Genomic DNA, 22,511 nt, shown 5'->3' with positions numbered 1-22,511 from the left:
CAGCATGTTTCTTTGAGGTGGCCTGGCTTCTTGCAATAATCACACCAGGGGCGTCCTCTTCTTGACCGATTTTCAATAAAATTTTGAGACATCCCACGAGAAGCAAGTGCAACAGAATTTGGTGAATGATCCTTGGCTGCTGCAAGGGCTGAAACATCTAGGGAAGAGGAAAGGCTGGGTTGTCCCAACATCACTCTCTTGCGGCTCTCCTCTCGGCGCACTTCAGGAAAAACTTCTCGTAGACTTGGTAGTGGTTTGGTCCCTAGGATTCTGCCTCGAACTTCATCGAGAGACTTATCAAGACCCATTAAAAATTTGAAGATGCGCTTGGTTTCAACAATGGTTCTGAAATAGGTACGGTCATCAGGACACTTCCATTCGTGTGGTTCAAAGTGATCTAGCTGCTGCCAATGACGGGTAAGAGAAGTGAAATAGGTGGTGACAGAGTTTTCTCCCTGTCGCAGGTCCTGAAGAATGCTTTCCACATGGAAAAGTTCGGCTGTGTTTTCATTGCTTGAAAAAGTATCACGTGCAGCGTCCCAGATCTCTTTGGCTGTTGTGTATAACAAAAAATTTTCTCCTATCTCGGTTGTCATTGAACTGATCAACCAAGACATAACAAGATTGTTTTCTGCCCTCCAAGATCTGAATTGCGGATCACTTGAATTAGGTTGGGTGGATGCGCTAGTGAGGTAATCATCTCGGCCTCGTCCACTTATGAACATCATCATTGACTGGGACCATTGGAGATAGTTATGGCCATTAAGTTTATGACAGGTGATGGAAATGGGGCTAGTTTCGGTTGTAGTCTGAGTTAATTGAGGAGCTATAGGAACACCAAGAGAGGGATTAGATGCGGATGAGTCCCTGGAGGTGTGCTCGGATTCTGCCATAGGAATGATATTGTGAGAGAGATGAAGATAGATTCGAGATGATGACTGAGAGGTTGAGAATTAGGTTTGTGATGCTCTGTTTTGTAACCCGGGAACAGGGTAAAACACAGAGGAAGAGGCTCGACCGCTGCTAGACTAAAAAATTAGAATTTTAGAGCCTTAGCTCTGATACCATGAAGTAGTGAGGATTTGGGAATATTTTCATATGTATTATTGATCAGAATGAATACATATATATACACAAAGATCTGAAAATCAGATCCTTAATCAGCTCCTAGAAAATAGAAATTACCCTATCTATCTATGGTATACAAAAAATCAGCTAGAAAAATTAGGAAACTAACTCCTAATATTCAAACCATAATTATAGGAAAATAATTACTTCTCTAATTGACTAGTTTGTTTTCCTACATATTTAAAAAGATGAACATTTTACCTGATCTAATACCTTAAGTTTTTAGATCAAGTAGTACAACACTATTAAGGAATTTGCACATGATGTTGCTTTAATGTCACCTGCTTTTATGTTGCAGTGCCAGTGATACTACTATTCCTTCTGATGTTCGTGGTGGTTATCTTGCCTTCACTTTCCTGGTAATCTTTAGACCAGTCTCTTGCGAACTTTAATATCATTTCTATTTGTTTCCCATCTTTTTTTGCTATAATTTTTGGAACTTGTCTTATTTATCCTTTAACCAACTCTTTATCTAACATCTGATATTCGCAGTTGTTCTCGTTGGTTTCTATTTGCATTTATTTGTAAAAAGAACCTGTACCTGGGGAAGGGAAAGAAAAAAGGAAGTGTGACTATCTGTGCAGACGGCCTAAGAAAATGATAAATTTAACTTGAGAATAACTCATTTTTTGAAGTGCACACAATTGTGCAAATAAACATGTCAAAACTGCCCTTGCTGAAAGAGTTAACTTTTTCTTGAAGGACTCAGCAGGTATGCTTCATCTTAAAAGATTATCGTGTGCTGGTATCACACACATCCATCTTCTGCCAACCTTTCAGTTCGCTGGTGTTGACGACGAGAAGGATAAATGGAAAAATGTTGGTATGACTTCAAAATCCTTCTGATATCTACTTTTTCTATTATTTATTCTGTTGAAATCACGAGATAATTAGGGGACAAGTTTGGGAATTATTTTATTTCTTGTACCATAAAAGGGATGGTGTATTGCACATAATAAACAAGAAAAACATACCTTTTTCTCTACATGGTATCAGAGCCTTGGCTCGTTTTCTAATCGAGCAAAATAATGACAGAGGCCACCACCAATGGCAGAGGCTCTACAATCTCTCACTCTTTCAACAGCAAATCAGAAATTGCTTCTACCATATGCTTGAGAGAAAATTCATTATTCCAATTAACGATGGAAAAATTTAATGGGAAGAATTTTCAAAGATGGACTCAATCGATCAAGTTAACTATTGATGGACAAGGGAAATTTGGTTACCTTATTGGGGAGACAATTTAGCCGGCCTCAACCAACAATGTTTTTCTTCAAAAATGGAAGTCAGAAAATTCCGTGATGACTACTTGGCTGGTATACTCTATGAAACCTACTATCGAAAAGACTTATTTGTTCCTTCCCAATGCGAAAGATGTATGGGATACTGTCAAAGAAACATATTCAGACTCTAAGAATTCATCCCAAATTTTTTAACTTGAAACCAAACTTTGGCAAACCAAGCAGGGTAATCGAGATATTACATAATACTACCTGGAGATGATGACTTTGTAGCAAGAATTCGACTTATGACTAAAGAAGCATGGGGTTGCACAGGCGACAACTCTCGATTCAAGAAAAGATTGGAAAACAAAGGAGTTTTTGAATTCTTGGCGAGGTTGAATAGTGACCTAAACGACGTTAGGAGACGGATTCTTGGCTTGAAACCCTTGTCGTTGACGAGAGAAGTGTTTGAAGAGGTCAGACACGAAGAAAGCCGGAGGAAAATCATGCTAGAGACGATTGCAGGAGCATCGGACATGACTGGATCGATTGTATCTTAGGCCGAGTCTTCAGCCTTGTTATCGAAAGGAGTTAGGCCGTCAATTGGGCTATTAAATAATGGGCCAGCAATTAATAGACTGGGTTTTATAAAAGGTTGGCATGAGTCTATGGGCTTTTATTCAAAAGGGATAGCAAATGGGCATACTCAAGACGGCAAAAAGGACAACATTGGTATGAGCATTGTTGTAAGTCGGGACATAAAGAAGACACTTGTTGGCTATGTTGCTCGAACTCTCCTAAAATGGAAAAGTATCCGAGTCGACACGACATGACATGGATATCGACACGGGATATGGATTGGATCATTGATTTTGCAATCAAACAAGGTAGCAAAATGGAGAAGATGGCAGAATGTGGAGTCTTTCTTCTAGCCGCACCGAATTTTATCTATGGAGATGTAGTTATCTGGCCTTGCGTCTGTCTATAGAACTGCTTCTGGATTTCTGCTTCTCATTTGGAAGAAGAAGATAGCAGAGTTGGGGTAGAAGGCGAAGGGTTGCCATAATTGATTGAAGTGGGCTTGGACTGGATTTTGGAATGTTTTATAATGGCTTTTGTAAGGTCCAATGCATATAATTAATGAAATTACAATTATCTTATGGGATAAGTTGTATGGGCAAACCATTTAATTTTAGTTAATTTTTGTATTAAATTTTTATTTCTTATATTTATCTAAATGATCTATTTATTTTGTAATTAAAACGAAAAATTGCAACCAACGTATCAAACCTTTCGTTTTTCAACATGCTTGACTCAAACTTTTCATTTGTGTCATCTGATGTACCAAACCTTTAAAAAATTCGCAGGACCAATCTAAAATGACGATTTCTGTCTGTTTGACCATCAAAACTGTTAGTTGACTCCAGTAGTAAAAAATTTAATAATTTTTCCCAAATAAGGCAAGGACAATCTGGTGAAAACACATTTCTCATAAAAAAAATAAAAAAAAACAAAAAATCACACCCTCATCTCCTTCCCCAACCCTTTCACCTCCAAACCAAAATCATCCCCACCATAGGGTTCTCTCGAAGCTGTAGAAGAAGCTTCCAAAAATGATAGTGAAGAAGAGGGATCAGACCTTAACTGATTATGAAGTTGGATGTTGTTTAGCTTCTGAAATTACTTGCACATGCTACAAGTTGCTCGTTCCTCGTGAAGCCTAAAGGCAAATAACAATTACTTGTTTTATTTGCAAGACTAAATTAACTTCTAAACTCCAATTTTTTGGAAAAACAGGTAACAAAAATCTATGGTGTTGTTCTTTTCTTTAGTCGAAGAAATGACTATACCCCCATTTTCATTTGGATCCATTGCTGTTATTTTAAGTTTTACCTTATCCAAAGTTGATAGATTTCTGCAGATAGCTAAAGAATCAGTAGATATGATAAAATTCGTGGCCAATGAACCCTCTGTTGGACTTCATCACGTTCAACAGCACACCTAAAATGCAGAGACCCATTTCATTGTAATACCTTCCCGTTGCTCTCTGGATCTGGATCTACATTTGGTTTTGGGTGCAGGTGGGATTGGGATTGGAATTGGGATTGAGAAGGAGAATCTTCTTTTTTATTTTGGATCCGGCTGTCTGGGATGCTGGCGGCATTGAGGCAGTGGTGCTGGTGATGGTTTTAATTTTGGGATAAAGGGGTTGGGGAATAAGTAGATGCGAGGTGGTTATGGTTTTTTTATTTTATTTTTGACTTAATGGGAAAAATGTGTAACACCCTGATTGCCCTTCATTTATTTGGAGTCAATAATTAAATTTTTAAATACTGGGGTCAACTAACAGTTTTGGTGGTCAAACAGATAGAATCGTCATTTTGGACTCGTCCTACAAAATTTTTAGAGGTTTGTACCTCCAATAGCATAAATGAAAGGTTTGGATCAATTCTGCTAATAAACGAAGGATTTGGTACTTTAATTGCAATTTTTCCTAATTAAAATGATTTAGTGCTATATCTTTTTTTGGTATTAAATTTAAATTTATTTCTATATTTGTTTTTTAATAATATCTATGACATTGATATTGATTTTTTCCTTTTATTTTTTTGAAATGTCATTTTTTTTAAAAAAATATTTTGTAAAACGTATCCCCGTACTCGTATCCAAAATTCAAATCCCTTTTAACCGTATCCCGCATCTTAATTTTTAAAATGAGAAGAATCTGACTTTTAGATGTGTACCCATATCTAATACTCGCACCTGAGTCCAAGCAACATAGCTTGTTGGGATGTACTCGGATAACGAGCCACTAAAAACCAAGACAAAATAATAAAAACTGTGGATATCAAGCAAAAAGATCCAAAGAATCAAGTGGTACTTTTAACGCATAGCAGATGGAGCAACTCTACAAAATGTTCTCTATCTTACAACCGTCAAGCTAAACCAATAATCATTCAAGTTCACTAGCTCACAGAGATAGCTTTTGGAGAGCCTTAAAATCTACCACTCGGTCTAGAACACCCTAGATCATCGACTTCGGAGCCTCGGACCACATAATGGATTCCTACCATTTATTCTCATCTTACTCTCCATGTGTGGTAATCTCAAGGTTAAAATTGTAGATAGTTCCTTATCCACCGTCGCATGAAAATGGATTATTCAAATATTTGATATTATAACTTTAGAATCTGTTCTCCATGTTCTCAATTTATCTTACAACTTACTGTGTATAAGTCAATTAACAAAACCTTCTAATTGCTCTGCAAAATTTCTTCCATCTCACTCTGTTCTTTAGGGCGTATCATCGTGGAAGACGATTGGCAGTGCTAAGGAAAGCGAGGGACTATTACTTTGGCGAGGTGGATGTAAGTAAACATTGTCAAATTAAAGTTTATGATTTTGTGTCTGTCCTTGAAATAGTGAAATTATGTTATGGCATTTTAGAATAGGACATCTAACTTTCAATATTGAAAATGTGTATTCCCTTCTATTTTCTTGAATAAAACGCCCTTCAATGTGAATATTGTGAGCTTGCAAAATATCAGCGTACCCCATTTCTGAAATCCACATTCAAACCATCGAAGCCATTCTCTATGATTCATAGTAATGTATGGGCCCCTCATGAGTTCCAAATTGCACTCACTCCAAATGGTTTGTTATATTCATTGACAATTACACTCGAATTTGTTGGATTTACCTAGTAAAAGATAAATTCGAAGTTTAGGGCATGTTTGTCAACTTCCATTCAATGATTCAAACGCAGTTCCAAACCTAGATTCAAATCTTACACATTGATAATGGCACATAGTACTTTGATAATATCTTAGAAGACTTTCTCCAAACACATTGCATAGTTCATCAAAACTCCTGTGTTGACACCTCCAACATAATGGGTTACCAAACGAAGAAATAGACATTCTAGAAGTCTCTCGTGCCTTAATGTTCACCATTAACATGCCTAAAGTGTTCAGGGGAATTCTATCCTTACATCCATTTACCTCATCAACCGAATGCCTAGTCGGGCCCTAAACTTCGAAACTCCTCTCCAAAAATATCAGAAATATTTTCCAACTTCTTATCTTAGCTACAATCTATCCAACCGAGTATTTGGGTGTACCGCTTTCATTGATGTCCACCTCATTAAAGAAACAAACTTGATCCCCTAGCGATTAAATGTGTCCTGCTTGGATACTCTCCTACCCAAGAAGGATACAAATGCTATGATCTATCCACAAAGTGGGCATTTGTAAGTCTTGATGTCAGTTTCTTCAAAAATACTCCGTACTTTGATAAAATCTCTCTTCAGGAAAGACCTTACATGAAGATCGGTTCTTCAACCTTAGTCTCTCCCTTCCTGAACCTACTCTACCTATCCCACCATCTAATACTAATATTCCATTAACAGAAGGAAACTTGAATCTAGGGGAGATGTAGAAAAATAGATCGATAAGAAGATATTAGTTTATTTGAGAAAGCCAAAATCAAAGACATGGAGAATCTCACAACTAAAACACCAAGAAAGTCAGAATTTATGTTAACTCCAGATCCTCAAAAAGAAAGTATCGGAGATACCTGATATCGACTTACCTATTGCCCTCAGAAAACATACACGGTCATGTACTCGACACCTATCTTAACATTCATGTCATATACTTCTCTATCTATTGAATTTCATACATTTACAGCTCATCTTGATAGTACAGTTACTCCAAAAAATATTCAGAAGCATGGGAATTCCGAAATGGAAAGAGGCAGTGTTGCAAGAAATGCATGCATTGAAGAAAAATGAAACTTGGGAAGTAATGGAGTTACCATAGGGGAAAGGTCAAGGATAGTCAAATCATACTATGTTTCTTCGGCAATTTGAAGATGGTACTAAAACTATTCTAATCCCACATGTTTATACAGGTAATGGAAAGACTAAAAAAGAGTCTTGCCACTAAATTCGAAGTAAAGGATATGGGATTAATGAGATATTTTCTAGGAATGGAAGTTGCTAGATCAAAATGAGGCATCAGTGTATCATAATGGAAATATGATCTCAATTTTCTAATTGACACTGGCATGCTAAGATGTAAACTAAGTGATGCACTTGTAGATATGGGAAGGAAAACTGACGATGAAGGAAAACATATAGAAACGGACAGATATCAAAGGCAAGTTGGAAAGGTAATATACCTGTCACACACCAGGCCTGACATAACATTGGTAGTTAGTTTGGTAAGTCAACAAATGCACTCTCCAAAAGGAAGTCACCAAGAAACTGTCTATAAGGTACTCATTTATCTCAAGGGCTCCTCGGGAAAAGGGCTATTCTTCATGAAGGGAGAAAGGAAAGAGGTAGAGGTCTTCACAGACGCTGATTGGGCAAGATCAATAGATGATCGGAGTGTACCTTTGTATGGGAAATTCTGGTAACTTGAGAAGCAATAAACAAAATGTAGTGACTTGATATAGTGCTGAAGCTAAATCCAGAGCTATTGCGCAGAGAATATGTGTAGGGTTTTGGTTGAAGAAGCTACTAAAAGAATTACATGTCACAATAAAGCTGTCAATCAAACTTTATTGTCATAATAAAGCAACAATCAATATTTCTCTTAATCCATTTTAGCATGATCGAACTAAACATGTAGAAGTGGACATACTATTTATCAAAGGAAAAGTTGAAGGAGGAACAATTTGTATGACCTATGTCCCCACGCAAAAACAAACTACAGAGATCTTCATCAAAGGACTACTTAGATAGAAATTCGATGATTTCATTTTCAAATTAGATATGATAAGTATTTACGATCCAACTTGAGGGGGACTTTTTATATCACGAGATAATTAGGGGACAAGTTTGGGAATTATTTTATTTCCACAGTCAGAATATTGATTGATTTTTGTAATCTTTAGATATGGTAGGAAATTTTCTTTTTCCTTTTACTCTTCCCTTCCATGTATTATAAAAGGGATGGTATATTGCACATAATAAACAAGAAAAACATTCTGTTCTCTCTACTGTTTTTCTCTAGGTATTCTTTTTGTGTCTACAACTGAAAAATTAAGCCATAAAAGAGCGAAGTTAACTGATTTCTGGATTTTTGACCTCCTCTGGACATGCCATTTAACAGATAATGTCTTTTACATGAGATCTCAGGATTCAAGAAAAAAACTTTTCTTCTTTGGTAACCATGATCCATTGAAGTGTTTGAGCAATTAAAGAGCAGATGGAACTGTGCATCATTAAAAAATTTAGATATTATTGCATAAAATTTCAGTTGTGGTTTGGACGTAATGTAAGTTGGGACCAGAAATGTTCTGAGTAGATATTTGTTTTGGTAAAAATGGATGATAGAGTTTTTTTTTAATATAATTGCATCTAGAATATTGTACGGTCATCCTCTCCCTTCTTTTCCTTAATATGTTTATTTGTTCTTTTTAATAGTTATTTTTGCTTAGTGATCTCCATACTGCTGAGACACGAGATTCACACAGAAATGTTTTACCATTTCTTTGTGAACTTTTCCATTTTGGGCATTCCTCTGAAGGATATAAAACCTTTAACAGATTTTAAGATGCTTGAATCATTGCCACCAGACTCCGACAAGCAACAGTATCACATCACAGCCATTCAAAACGAGGATGGATATAACTGGGGGTGGGACACTGTACTCCTTATGTTCTAAATAAAATAAAATTTTTTCCCCCTTTTACATTTCTATTCTGTTCTAATTTGTCTGACATTCTGGGGCGGTTCTTTTCCAATTGTGCCTGAAAAGCTATAATCCTGTTCTCTGGGGAGTCCCGAAAGGAAGCTATGCAAGTAACCCAAATGGTTCATGCCGCATAATTGAGTTTCGCAAGATGGTCCAGGTATACACATGGCTTGTTTGGTAGGATGGACTGTACACGATTAAGGAAGAAGTTCAAATCTTGTTCATTGTACTATCTAGTCCAATCAAATACTGGTACGAAAAATTTTATGTTTCCCATCATTTCAAAGATTATGTATCTGACTGCAGGCAATAAACTCCATAGGCCTTCGTGTTGTGCTTGATGTTGTTTACAATCATCTGCATGCAAGTGGTCCCTATGATGAGAACTCTGTCCTAGACAAGGTCGTGTGTCCAATACTTTTTGTTAAAAAGATATATGCTTCATTTTAAATTGTGACACAAACTTCATTGCAGATCGTTCCAGGTTACTACCTGAGAAGGAATGCTGATGGTTTTATTGAGCACAGTACATGCATAAACAATACTGCCAGTGAGCATTTCATGGTTGAACGATTGATTATTGATGATCTTTTGTGCTGGGCTACCCATTTCAAGGTAATGATTTACAACATACATGTTCTCTGTTTATGTCATACAAATCCAGACTGGGTCCAACTGCTATTTCTGAGAAATTTTCAGAGCCTAAATCATGTCTCTAAATTGTTTTAAGTGGAAGTTATCAAGTAATAGATAGTCAAATACTTATAAATCACTCAAATAATCCCACTCCACGAAGGCTGGATGTAGTTTTATGAACTCTAGTTAAAATGCTATAACTCTCACACATTGACTGATCGTATCCTAAATAACCATTTAAAATGCCTAAATCCAAGATACAAAGTATTAGCCTAGAAAGTGCTTCTAAAGAACTTAAATAGCTCTTAACTATCCAATGTGCTGGAGGTTGTCTAGCTGGTAATATATGACCAGCCATAAATATTTTTCTACCATTTATACTGGTCCTCATTTTTTTTTATTTTCCATGTTTGTTTGTTTGTTCCTCTCCTCTACCTTTTCGGCGCCCTCTCTACTTTACACCACTTATTTGAGTCTACTATAATTCGTATAATGAGTATATTGAGTTATAAAATTTCAAGGTTTAGACATAGGATAGAACAACTTAGAAGGGGAGTTGCATATGTTGAATGGGTAAATTCTTAAACCTCATGAATTTCAATGCGACAATGAAGATGAATGTTCAAACATTAATTTTGAGTGTCTCAAACAAATTACCAGATTTACCTATCTTGAGCGCTAAAGAACAATTTTTGTAAGGATTGAACTGTTTAATTATTAATGCATGCATTACCTGTGATGAAGCGTGTTGGATTACTTTTAATTTAGTAGATTGACTAGATCAGGTCAGTGGAATATGCATCCTCAAAAGTAAAATAAAGAAATAAAATCTAAACACCAAATTTATGTAGTAAACTTCTAAACTTGGGGAAACATCCACATTCCTCAAGTTAATCCATAATCAAAATTAAACGTCCTGTCACTAGAGCGGAGTCTTGACCACTGTCCAGACTTTGACACCACTCAAATACTGTAACCAAGTCATACCACCATGTCTGGGAATAAAAGAACATGCCTCTGTCTTCCACCGACACATTGATCAACTTCGTGTGATTCACTGAAGCACCAATTTCAGCGAAAGACTATCAAATTTTCAAGTGAAGCACTTGAATCTTTGAAACTTCAATGATCTCTCTGAGTAAAATTGATTCTTTCATATTCTTTTTCAATACATGGATGCTCATTTACTACTCTCTAGCAAAGGCTTTTCAGTGTCCAGATAACAAAAGCTGAAATCAAGTATATTAAAACTCCAACCCTGAATTTCTGTCTCTATGTTCTTTTACAAAATCTGAACCTGCTTGTTTCAAGAGATCTCCTTCATTTTCTAACCCATCAAGACAATTTTCTCCTCAAGAGCATGTGATTCCAGACCCATTTTACATGTCATTATTGCACACACCCAACACAGTTCATAAGCATTGACTTTTTTACATGGTTCCTCACTATTATCTATATAAACCGTTTTTTTTCTTGCAGGTTGATGGATTTCGATTTGACCTTATGGGTCATATAATGAAACGCACCATGGTATGTTGCTTATGTCATCCCATCTCTGAAAGAATATTGTTTGTCAGCCAATTGAAACCTAGATTATGATAATGATTTTCCAGTCTTAAGGATTCTTTCTTGTTGATCTCCAAAGAAAATCAAGTTTCCAGACAGTACCGTTATGGAATCTGGTGATTATGTTCTAAAGATGACAGAACAGAGCAATACAGAATCATTTCTCTCTCCTTCCCCTCCAGTTTCTTGTGGATTTGTATGAAAAGAAAAAGAGGGTTGAGGGATAAAGCGACAAAATACCTTCCCAAAATTAAATATAAGGAGCACATTAGTTATAAAACTTCTTAACAAAAAAATAAGAAAGAAAAAAAAATCTTCTGTGAAAATAATGACTGTGCATATGAAACGAAAACAATAATTTGCATTGTGAGTGCAGGTAAAGGCTAGGAGTATGCTCCATAAATTATCGAAAGAGAAAAATGGAGTAGATGGCCCAAGAATCTATGTGTAAGGATTAAGGATCCAAATGCTTCTTATTCCAATTCTCAGCAATGCCTGCATCATCATTGGTTTCTAACGTGGTCTCCACTTAGACATGATAGTATTTTTGTAATTTCCATTTTCTTTGTCATTTCCTTTTCAGATATGGTGAAGGATGGGACTTCGGAGAAGTGTCTAAAAATGGGCGTGGGATAAATGCATCGCAATTCAACATTTCTGGAACTGGGATTGGAAGGTATTCGTTCTCACTTGTGCTCAGCACTATTTTGAATGACATTAAGTATTTCCATCAACAATGAACAATGAAGCTGTAGAATTTTGCAAACACATACAAGAAACTTTCTTACGTTTCAATGAAGCTGTAGAGTTTTGCAAACACATACAAGAAACTGTCTTACGTTTTTTATTGAAGGCCAAGTAACAAGATGCACACTGACATTTGCACAATAAAAACTACTTGTTCCAGCATCTAGTTTGTGATTTTCACTAGTAAACATGAAAATGAAACTGCAATCTTTTTTTTTTTTTTTCCCTTTTTGGAAAATGGATGAAGTGACAGAAGGTGTCTTAATTGCAATAATGGTGTTTTGTTGCCAAAAACCCTATATTAAAAGGGTCCCGATAGGGTCCCAGTACAAATCTTGAATTGTTGTAAGTATAGTAACTGGTCCAAGCCATATATCCAGCTTCAACGATCGGATTCGTGATGCCATGCTGGGGGGATCTCCATTTGGTCATCCTCTTCAACAAGGTTTCGTTACAGGTTTGTCTTTGGAGGTAATCATTATTTTCCAGTCCTAATTGTATCTAGTAAACACTTCATTAGTCTAGTACTAAACAAAAGTTTGTTATTTTTCTCTGCATGAACAAAGCATCTTTTACTGGAGTGAGAATCTGTTTATCAATGTGGAAAACTTTCAGTAGTTAATTATAATAATATTTAAATCATAGTTGCCAACTTCTTTTTGTCTTTTCTCCAGCCCAATGATTATGACAATGGGACCAAATCTGATGCAGAGCATTTGCTAGCTGTATCAAAGGATCACATTCTGGTACTCATATAACTATCCTGTTTCTTTTAAATATTACCTGTGGTTTTCTAGCCATAAGTTAAGATACTGGCTTGGCCTTTTGATTTTAAGTAATTTATTAAATGATAAGAATGTGAAAATAGAATTATAGATTAATTGTTCCGATGGGGCAATACCTAATGAAGGCTAATGAGTTCTAGTTTGACTAAAATACAGATCTCAATAGCAGTCAATTTCTTTACTATTTGTATTCCAACTCTGGACTTTTAAAAATGATATTTCTGTTAATTTACCTCCATATAGAAAATTGCTTCAACATTTAATGGTGATCGTGGAACTTCGAAGCTTCTTTCTTATTTGTATCAACTTCATCCAAAATCTTGTCTTATTTTACTTTTCCTTTTATCTTGCATGACGTTTCTAATGCTCTTTTGTTGCATAAGACAGGTAGGTATGGCTGCTAATCTAAAGGACCTTGTTTTAACCAATTATGAGGGTCAAGAGGTAATGTTTACCCTGTCATTTCTTAAGATGCTTAGTGATTCTGTCGAGTAAATATTTTATTATTTCCATCTATCCACACCAATATCCAGAAATACGTAGAAAAAGATCCATAGTGTTTCTTATGTTTGTAAGTAGATGCAGTCCATTTTGAATAGTGAAAGAACGGAAATACATGGGGAAGACAGGAATGCCTTTTTCTTTTCTTATAGATAAAGTCTTCCTTGAAAAATAAAAAAAAATAAAAAAAAATAAAAAAAAAACAGAGAGAGAGAGAGAGAGAGAAATTGGTGACTTGATTGAAACAAAAGAATATTGACACCAAGGGAAGTATCGATAGCATTTTTGCCATATCATTCGCCAACTCAGCATTCTGTCAACTTTAAAAGCCATGGAGGATTTTCTCGTTAATTTAACCCTGCATCAAACTAATATTCTTTTTGTCTCTTGTTTATTAGATTCTTGGCCAGAGAAAAACTAACAATATGACTATTTTAGTGAACTAATTTCATTTTTAACAAACAAACCTGACTATTATAATATATGAAATCGTACAAACTATTCTGTTATGATCACCATTTCTTTTCCTTCTTGAATGTTTTGGGTATGTAATGGAACATTTTGAGAGGGCATTTTGATTATTAACTGTAATTGTTCTCTTCAATGAAATGTTGCATCTTAAAATTTTATATTACTAGGAGACGCTTCAGAGAATAAACTATAATCAATTTCTAATGAAATAAACTTGTCTCTCGGAATAACAGATCTGCTCAGTTATATATTCTGCTCTTGTAATTTCTATCTCTAAGCTATTGATTTACTTTCTCCCTTTTTATGCTCATTACCGAGAGGCACTTACTAAATTTTCTTCACTATTTTCCTTTGCACCCATTTTTCATCTACTAGTTATTGATGACTTAATCCCCCCACCACCTCTCCAACAGGTTAAAGGCTGTGAAGTTTCAACTCATGATGGGGCACCTGTTGCATATGCTTCATGCCCCATAGAAACAGTGAGGACTTTCAGTACCTCATAATTATATTTGATTTCACAAATCTTTTTCCTAGTTTTCAGAAAATATTGCAGTGTTCAAACTTCATTTTGATAGCACGGCTTTTGAAATCCTCTTTCATACATGTTGTCTGTCTTTATGCAGCCTTGTGGTTATAAACTTGCATTAAATGTATTTGGTCGTCATTTTCTTTTCTAGGTCAATTATGTCTCTGCTCATGACAATGAGACCTTGTTCGACATTGTGAGTTTAAAGGTAGTTCTACTTTTCCTACCCAAGTCATTTTGTAAGCTCTAATGCTGCTGCTAATACTACCTTCGTACTTACAGACTCCCACAAAATTATCTGTGGATGCAAGATGTAGGATGAACCATTTAGCAACCAGTGTAATAGCACTTTCTCAGGTTGGATTTTTCGATGAATATATTTTCAATTTACTTCGCATTGTTTACTTTTCATAACACTTTTCCAGGTTGATCTAAACCTAGAGTGACATATTGCTATGCTAATTGATTTCATTATTCCCAGGGAATACCTTTTTTCCATTCTGGTGATGAGATTCTTCGTTCGAAGTCACTAGACCGTGATTCATACAATTCTGGTGATTGGTTCAACAGGTTACTGATACTGATCTCAAATACTTAATTTCTCTTACAGTTGGCAGTGCATGCGAGTTTCTGTTCAAATGCACACTTTTTCTGCTCTAACACACACTACATGATGGTTGTGACATTAGCTTCACAAATGTTCAATGGTGAGGTAAATGATAGGGACAGAAGTTTGAGTAAGAGGGCTGAGGAAAATCAGTGCCACGTCACTAGCAGGCACTTTCACAAACATTAATAGGAAGTCTGAGTGCAGCTTTCCACTTGAAAATGTGCTGTGTTCATCAGACATTAATAATTTCATCAAAATTCTTTATATTATTGTTTGTGTAAAACTCGCAAGCGTTCAGGATCGTTGACGAGTAATAATAAAGTGAGTTGTGAGTTAAGGAGGAATAATATTTAATTCTAATTCACTAGTTACTACTAAATTCGATGTTCGTGACACACAAGACTTGATTATGTTGTTTCAACTAATTCTAAACTAAGTAAGCAAAAAAATGTTTTCTCAAATATTGGATTTTTGAATTCCTCTATTGTCATTTATTTTAATTTGTAATTCGTAATATAGTCAATTTCATGCTTTCATGACAATTGATAACACTAGTATATTTAATTCTCTTTTCCAAGACAAATTAAACCTTTTTTTGATTCTCATTTTTCTAAAAATTCATTCTTTCAAAATTCATTTTCAACCACACATTTTTTAATAAAATAATATTACACGTAAATTCAAAACTTTTCTTTAATTTTTAAGCACACATTCTCCATCAATCTACTATTCAAAGTATATTATTTCCCCAAAAATGGGGATCAAATAAGGGCTAAGTCCATTCTAATCACGACCCAATCATATTCCTAGTCCAAATTCATATGACCAAAATGCATTAAATCATAGGTTATTTATTATATGTGATAATGATTATTTCTAATTCTATCTACATATGTTAATTTTGTCGAATTCTAAACTTATTGTGAGTCTCCCAACATTACAACGAGCAACTAATTATTCAGTTGGTAGCCAATCAATTAAATAATGCAATGGATATGCAAAATCAATCAATGAAATAAAAAAATAACTAAATTAATAATCTTAAATCAAAACAAATATGCAATAGGGTTCATCATTCATCTAATATAATAGAAAAACTAGCTTAGCATTTTGATGATTAAATTATCCAAGAAATATTGGAAAACATCACTTAGAAAGAAGAAATAATGAAGAAAGTGGAGAAATCCAATTTCTTGGCTTGAATCTTAAAAATGAATGAATATTTTTCAATAAACTTGTATAATCCGCATTGATCTTTGTGCTTCGCCTCCAAAATACGTAAAATATAGAGATTTTTAGGTCTAAGGGATATCTTCTATGTTTTGGATGGCTTATGATAAAAATAAGGTACTAAGAAATTGCATACCAAAAGTTTCCAAAGCAAAATAAGGAAACAAATTTTTTCCCAAAATTGAACCATGCATACGCATGGTTCATTTGGTGCGTAAGCATAGTAGACTTGTTTTGGCCTTAGTAACTCTATAATCGGTTTGTGTGCACACAAGGTTGCTGGCTTAAGCAATGCTTGAGCATAATATAATTTTTTTGCCGAATTTTCTTAGGTGTGTATTTTGATCATTTTTAACAAATTCTCATCTCGTTGAGTTTTCTTCACCTCCATTTGACTCTTGACATTCTTGAATCATCTTTTTGCAATTCGACTCGACTTTTGAAGTATTGCATTTAGTCCCTAAAATTTGTATGTAATTCGATCGAGCCATTTTCTCTTGTAATCTTGTTCCTTTATCTTCCAATTGTATCCAATTAATCCTTGACATCTTTGATCTTTATTTTGTCACTCGTCTCATCTATGGATTGTTTGTAATTTAGTTCTTGATTTTTGGATTTTGCCATTTTTCACAATTTTTGCATTGTTTCTCCAATTCTTTATGAAATATCGAGTTTTACCTATTTGACACAATATAACATGAATTAGGCTATATTTCATTGGAAGAACTATAAAATATCATTATTTAAAGCTTCGAATAAGTTTATAAAATACACTTATCAATTATATTCCTATTGTTTTTGTCCGAGTTTCCACATTTGCACATGACAGATCTAGTATTTGGGATAGCAGAGATTGCTAAATATATTGAAGGAATATCTTGATGGCTATTTAGATTTCCATAAAATTTTGAGGTCGGGGAGTAATTCTACTTCAATAAAAGTTATTATAAAATGGAATTTCATCTTCCCCTTAGCACTCACCAATTTCTACCTACTCGTCTCTAAAGTAGTGCACATCCTCACTTATTCTAAGTTACAGTATGGAGCAAATGTTATGAAATATTGCAATTTTTCTCATTCTTAAGTCAGGGTTCTAAATTTTTTTTCAGATTAGACTTCAGCTATACTTCTAATAACTGGGGAGTTGGTCTTCCTCCAAAAGAAAAGAATGAGAAGAGCTGGTCAATGTAAGCATTTGATAATCTCCTGCATGTCCATTGGTTCTTATTTTGTGTTTATTGTTTCATACTTTTATGCACTTCAGAATGTACTGTTTTAATGCACAGCTCTTTCTAATAAATTTCACCAGACAAGTTTTTATTAACTAAATTTCTTTGCCCACTTCCTTCAGAATTAAAACGAGATTGGCAGATCCATCCTTTAAGCCTCAGAAGAGCCATATCCTCGCTGCACTTGAAAACTTTTCAAGCTTCTTAAGTATAAGATACTCTTCTCCACTTTTCCGTTTGAGAACAACTAATTCTATACAGGTAAGAGAGATGCATAAACCCAAGATGCATGTTTGGTGTACACTAATGAACTAAACTAGACAGTATAATAAACAGGTTTCTAGCTTCTTTTTCTTAGTACTGATTGTACAATCCGATCCTTCTTACCAAACATAGTAAAATAGGTTTATGTGTTTGGCGTTATACGCGATGTCTATAAATAAATGAATCAACTACAATAATAGAACCAACTAAAGTAGGGTGAATCGCTATACTCTGTTTCCATGTGTTCGTATCTGTTTATTGTTTTCTTCATTATTGAACTGGAATTCAGGATTACGTATATTTCATAACAGGCACGAGTACGATTTCACAATAACGGTCCATCATGGGTCCCTGGTGTCATAGTCATGAGCATTGAAGATGGCTACGAAGCAGTTCCGGGGCTTTCTCAACTGGATCCCATGTCAGTTGAAAAAATTTATGCATTTGTTTTTACTTCATCTGATACCTTCTATATGCACTAATAGTAATATATCTGTTTCCTGTGCTGATCAGCTACTCATATATCGTTGTTATCATCAATGCACGCCCAACGGATGCCTTATTTACCAGCCCTGCTCTTCGGGGAAGAAATCTTAACCTGCATCCCATACAGGTACTTGTTTATCCTTTTACTTGACCTATTTTTCAGTTATGAATCTATTTTTTATCTTACCACATTCATTGCCATTTTCTATGTAGATTAGAGTTGCAAAGTCTAGCAAGTAATTTCGAAAAAAAAAAAAAAATGTACATTTTCTCTTGGAGATAATTTCATTGCGCTAAGAATTGTTTGAGAATAAGGAACTCCTTTTTTCAACATAAAAGTAAGAAAAATTGACTTGTTTAGAAGCAAAAAGTTACGGAAAAATAACTTGCTCATATTTAAGCTCAGCCAAACATGATGATCTATAGATTTACGCTTCCGTCCTTAGTTTGATGTTTCAAGCGTCATCTCATGCTGTACTTCTGTCTATGTTACATTATTCCCAGATGAGCTCAACTGATGACATTGTCAAGGACTCGACATATGATTCATCGTCTGGTTGTTTCAGAATACCTGCTAGGACAACATCTGTTTTCGTTGAACCTCGAGAAGCCTGAGAACATTTAGTCGATCAAACTTATAAATATTTGTACTTTTACTATAATACACAATAAAATCGAAGGAAAAAAAGGGAAGATCTAGGTGCCAATCATATAAATGATGAAGCTTATAACTGATTCATTATGCTGCGTATGTGTAATATTTTCCTGTTAATAAAAATTTGAGTTTTTGTTCATCGTATGAAGTTCCATCTTTACTTAAATACCCGTGAAAGCAGGGAGGGGTCCATTCTCCCACAAATTCATGATTCATAATGTTCCATGAAATTGCACTGTATATCAGAAAATGATTTCTCACTAGGTTATATTTGATGTGCGGTATTCATGTCATGGCATCATTAGAAATGTCGAACTTGGACTCTTTAGGATACAATATATGGTTGAGAGGCTCGTACGTATATGAACTAAGGCACTAAGCCCCTGTTTCGTGTAGATTTTGATTTTAAAAAAAAAATTATGAGTTTCATGTGTATTTATAATTAGTTATTGAATTTGACTTGAAATTTTAATTCAAACCAGACGGGCGTTAAATTACGAGAGCTTGTACAAGTTATAACAAAAACCATCAAAGCATTTGAACAGTATAGATCAATTTAATTGGCACAATACTCGTCCACAACCAATCAACAGATATCAAGTGGTATTCTCTAAACGTTTACCATCATTTCAATAGACTCTTCCAAAAATGCCATTAAAAAATTGTCGTTTTATATTGTTTGGGTTGAACCATTTTCTCACACTCTGATTTCTGTATTTTGAGTCTTTACTTCCATATGCTTCAACTCACAAAATTGTTGATCTAAAATTTCTAATGAGAGATATTTTTCCTTAGATCATATGCGAAAAATACATAATTATCTTGTAATTTCAGTAATAGATTTTATATTGTTCGCAATATTATAATGATGTAACAAGCGTATATACATACACGCATGAGAGAGAGAGAGAGAGAGAGAGAGAGAGAGAGAGAGAGAGAGAGAGAGAGAGAGAGAGATGAAGAATTATTCTACTTGTACATTCTTTGTGTACATCATGGTTGATATTGTGTGAAATGTGAAAGTTGAGATCATTAATTGTTTTAAGTATTATTAGAATGGTAATATGAAATAGAAATACTTTTAACCTTCGTATATATCAAATTCCTCTTAGATAAGTATCCAGAGCATAGGATCATGCAACATATTCTTATTTCCAGTCAAAAAATTTCTTCGAAGTATATGAAGGATAGTCACCAGAAAAATAGATACCATCACTCTTTGCTTCCCAGTAGCAATTAGAATGGCTCATTTCGGCGCAATTTGATGGAAAAAACATCGAAACTTATCTACTTTGAACCCCCACCAAAGGTGACAAAAGATTAACATTGAACCAAACGAACTCTCTCAAAATGCCTATGAAAATCGCCATTTAATGCAATTTTATAATGTCCAAGATCATCATCTCCAAGAGCACAATGCACCAACAAGGGTTTAGATTTTGGAGGGAGTTTGTTCACTACATGGACTGTATATTCCTTGACAATGTGACAAGAATGTGTGTAGAATTTTAGATGATAGAATGAGACATAATACTAGGTTTTTATGTTCGTACAAATCATGACTATTGCTAAAAAGAATTAGATATAGAGAACGATGCTATACGTATCGAATTTTTTTTACCAAAGGGATGGGAACCACAGGCCGTTATTTTTAAATTCACGCAGGACCCACCATACATTGTGAGAGGGGAGACACCATTCTGTAACACCCCCCCCCCCCCCCCGGCGCGGGTACATATATATTTATCCTTATATATAATGTGATTCTTCAAGGTGATGATAGCTTTCTTTCATCTTTGTAGCCTTTTTAATAAAATTGAAGATATTAAATGCAATTTGACCGTCAATTAATGAATTGTTAATTTTATTTAATGGTTGCCTACATTAATCCCATCTTATTTCATTCAAGTCACAATCCTACACTTTATTTTTTACATTTTATTTTACAGTCAAACGTAGTTATTACATTAATATGTCATCACGAACAAATGTGGTGAAATGGATTACAACATTAATAATAAAACTTGAAGTCTTTATAATACGGGGTTTAATCAGGGGCCAATGGTAGTACAGTAAAATCTCAATATATGAATGTTCCATAAATTAATAAATTCACTTAAATAATGAAGTTTTTCAGTCCTAAGTCCACCTAGTTGATTAAATTAATATTCTCATTAAATGTATAAGATAATAATTTTATTTAAAATCTTTTAAGGCCAACGAAAAAAAAGGTAATAATTGATTAAATATTTAAAAGTTTATATTTTGTATTAAAGAAACTTTTTTACTTAATATCTTTTATTTTTTTTCAATTCAGACTTTTCTCAAATTATGCGTCTAATGACTTCGCTTTTTCTTTGTATTCAAATTGAACTTAACCATATACATAATTTTTTTGTTTTGCATATATCGCAGTTGATATAATTTTTTGGATGATTGGTGCAAAACATCATCATCGGTTGTCTGTATTGCAAAAATTGTCCATAACATTTCACTTTTAATATTTTGACCTTCAGATTGACCATTCATTGCACCAATCACCCCTTACCGTCTCATTCCATTCATTTACTCTGCCAAATGGTTGCCCGCAATCAACTCGTGTGACTTTCTCAAACGTAATTAGACAGGATACTAATTGATGATTTTTTTCCCCTAAAAATTAGGGGATTGACATGTGAAATTCGAGATTTGCAGTTCAACACAAATCTCAAGTTATAGGTGACATCATGACTTTGTCCTAATGAGCAAGCAGGTCAACTCTTGAGTGTACTATGCAAAAGTCAAGTATGTTCTTGAGTTTACTTTGCAAAAGTCCGAGATTCTAGGCAAATACCGAGTTTGCTGAATCCATAAATTCAAATGTACAGTTTCGATCCATAACTCTGAAATGTATTCTTTTTTTTCCTGTGAAGATTTGCATAACAAAATTTGAGCATTAATTTTCTCACATGCTCTGCATTACAAAATGAAGAATCTATGTGCAGAGCAGGTTAAGAAATTAGTGCACAACCTTTTTTACATATATATATATATATATAGATACCATTTTAAAAACAGTTGAACTTAGGGTTCAACATAAAAAATCAGAGAGCATTTCGAGAGTTGTGGATCAAAAATTATGAGTATTTGAAGTGAGAAAATCGAGTAAACTTGAAATTAGGAAAAGAATAGCAATTAGTGTCTTGGACAATTACGAGTGGACTACACGAGACCATTTGATGCAGCAAATGGATAAAATTAGACAATAGGAATGATTTGAGCAAAGAGTGGTCAAACTCGGGATCAAGATATCAAAAGTGAAATAATAGAGATAATTTATATAATGAAAACAAACGAAAGGAATATTTTGTACTAGTTACCCTAACTTTTCTAAGTATTTACAGTTACGATAGCTTGAAAGGTTTCTTTTGAAGAAATAGTTAATAGAAACACGACTATAATATGAAATCATGACTAGCAAGCGATTCCATCATCATATTAATTTACAAAATGTTACTAAAATATTAAGCACAAAGTCAACAATTAATTTTAACAAAACATTTTATGAGACCCGTCAACTTTTATCAGTTTTTTAATATCATATTTCATCAACTTTTATCAAAAGATTTGTCAAATTGACCTCTAAAAATGTAAATGAATTTCTAAAATTCTGTGCCGAACAAGTCTATAATATAAAGGTTCAAATTTATGTTTCAATTGTTTTTATTCTCCGGGAGCACAACTTTCCTTTTAGTTTGTTATTAATCT

General features: G+C 34.4%; 1 protein-coding gene across 4 annotated transcripts in view; it reads left to right on the top strand.

The window, feature by feature from the left end:
- Positions 1-18,903, top strand: part of LOC111377469 (pullulanase 1, chloroplastic) — a 26,072-nt gene extending 7,169 nt beyond the window's left edge. For all 4 annotated transcript variants that reach the window (XM_023000576.1, XM_023000575.1, XM_023000574.1 and 1 more), the window contains exons 8-28: positions 1,427-1,487; positions 1,831-1,951; positions 8,907-8,997; positions 9,119-9,212; positions 9,362-9,457; positions 9,530-9,670; positions 11,171-11,221; positions 11,634-11,704; positions 11,841-11,933; positions 12,385-12,475; positions 12,679-12,750; positions 13,177-13,233; positions 14,175-14,243; positions 14,442-14,498; positions 14,573-14,647; positions 14,772-14,860; positions 17,240-17,317; positions 17,482-17,620; positions 17,935-18,044; positions 18,137-18,236; positions 18,614-18,903. In XM_023000576.1, the coding sequence (XP_022856344.1) occupies positions 1,427-1,487; positions 1,831-1,951; positions 8,907-8,997; positions 9,119-9,212; positions 9,362-9,457; positions 9,530-9,670; positions 11,171-11,221; positions 11,634-11,704; positions 11,841-11,933; positions 12,385-12,475; positions 12,679-12,750; positions 13,177-13,233; positions 14,175-14,243; positions 14,442-14,498; positions 14,573-14,647; positions 14,772-14,860; positions 17,240-17,317; positions 17,482-17,620; positions 17,935-18,044; positions 18,137-18,236; positions 18,614-18,724 (1,867 nt within the window). In that variant the 3' untranslated portion in view covers positions 18,725-18,903. The remainder of the gene's footprint in view (positions 1-1,426; positions 1,488-1,830; positions 1,952-8,906; positions 8,998-9,118; positions 9,213-9,361; positions 9,458-9,529; positions 9,671-11,170; positions 11,222-11,633; positions 11,705-11,840; positions 11,934-12,384; positions 12,476-12,678; positions 12,751-13,176; positions 13,234-14,174; positions 14,244-14,441; positions 14,499-14,572; positions 14,648-14,771; positions 14,861-17,239; positions 17,318-17,481; positions 17,621-17,934; positions 18,045-18,136; positions 18,237-18,613) is intronic.
- The last annotated feature ends 3,608 nt before the right edge of the window (positions 18,904-22,511 follow it).

The sequence above is a fragment of the Olea europaea genome, unplaced genomic scaffold (assembly GCF_002742605.1).
Source record: "Olea europaea var. sylvestris unplaced genomic scaffold, O_europaea_v1 scaffold1658, whole genome shotgun sequence".
Taxonomy (NCBI): Eukaryota; Viridiplantae; Streptophyta; class Magnoliopsida; order Lamiales; family Oleaceae; genus Olea; species Olea europaea.
This window is presented reverse-complemented; position numbering and strand designations above follow the sequence as displayed.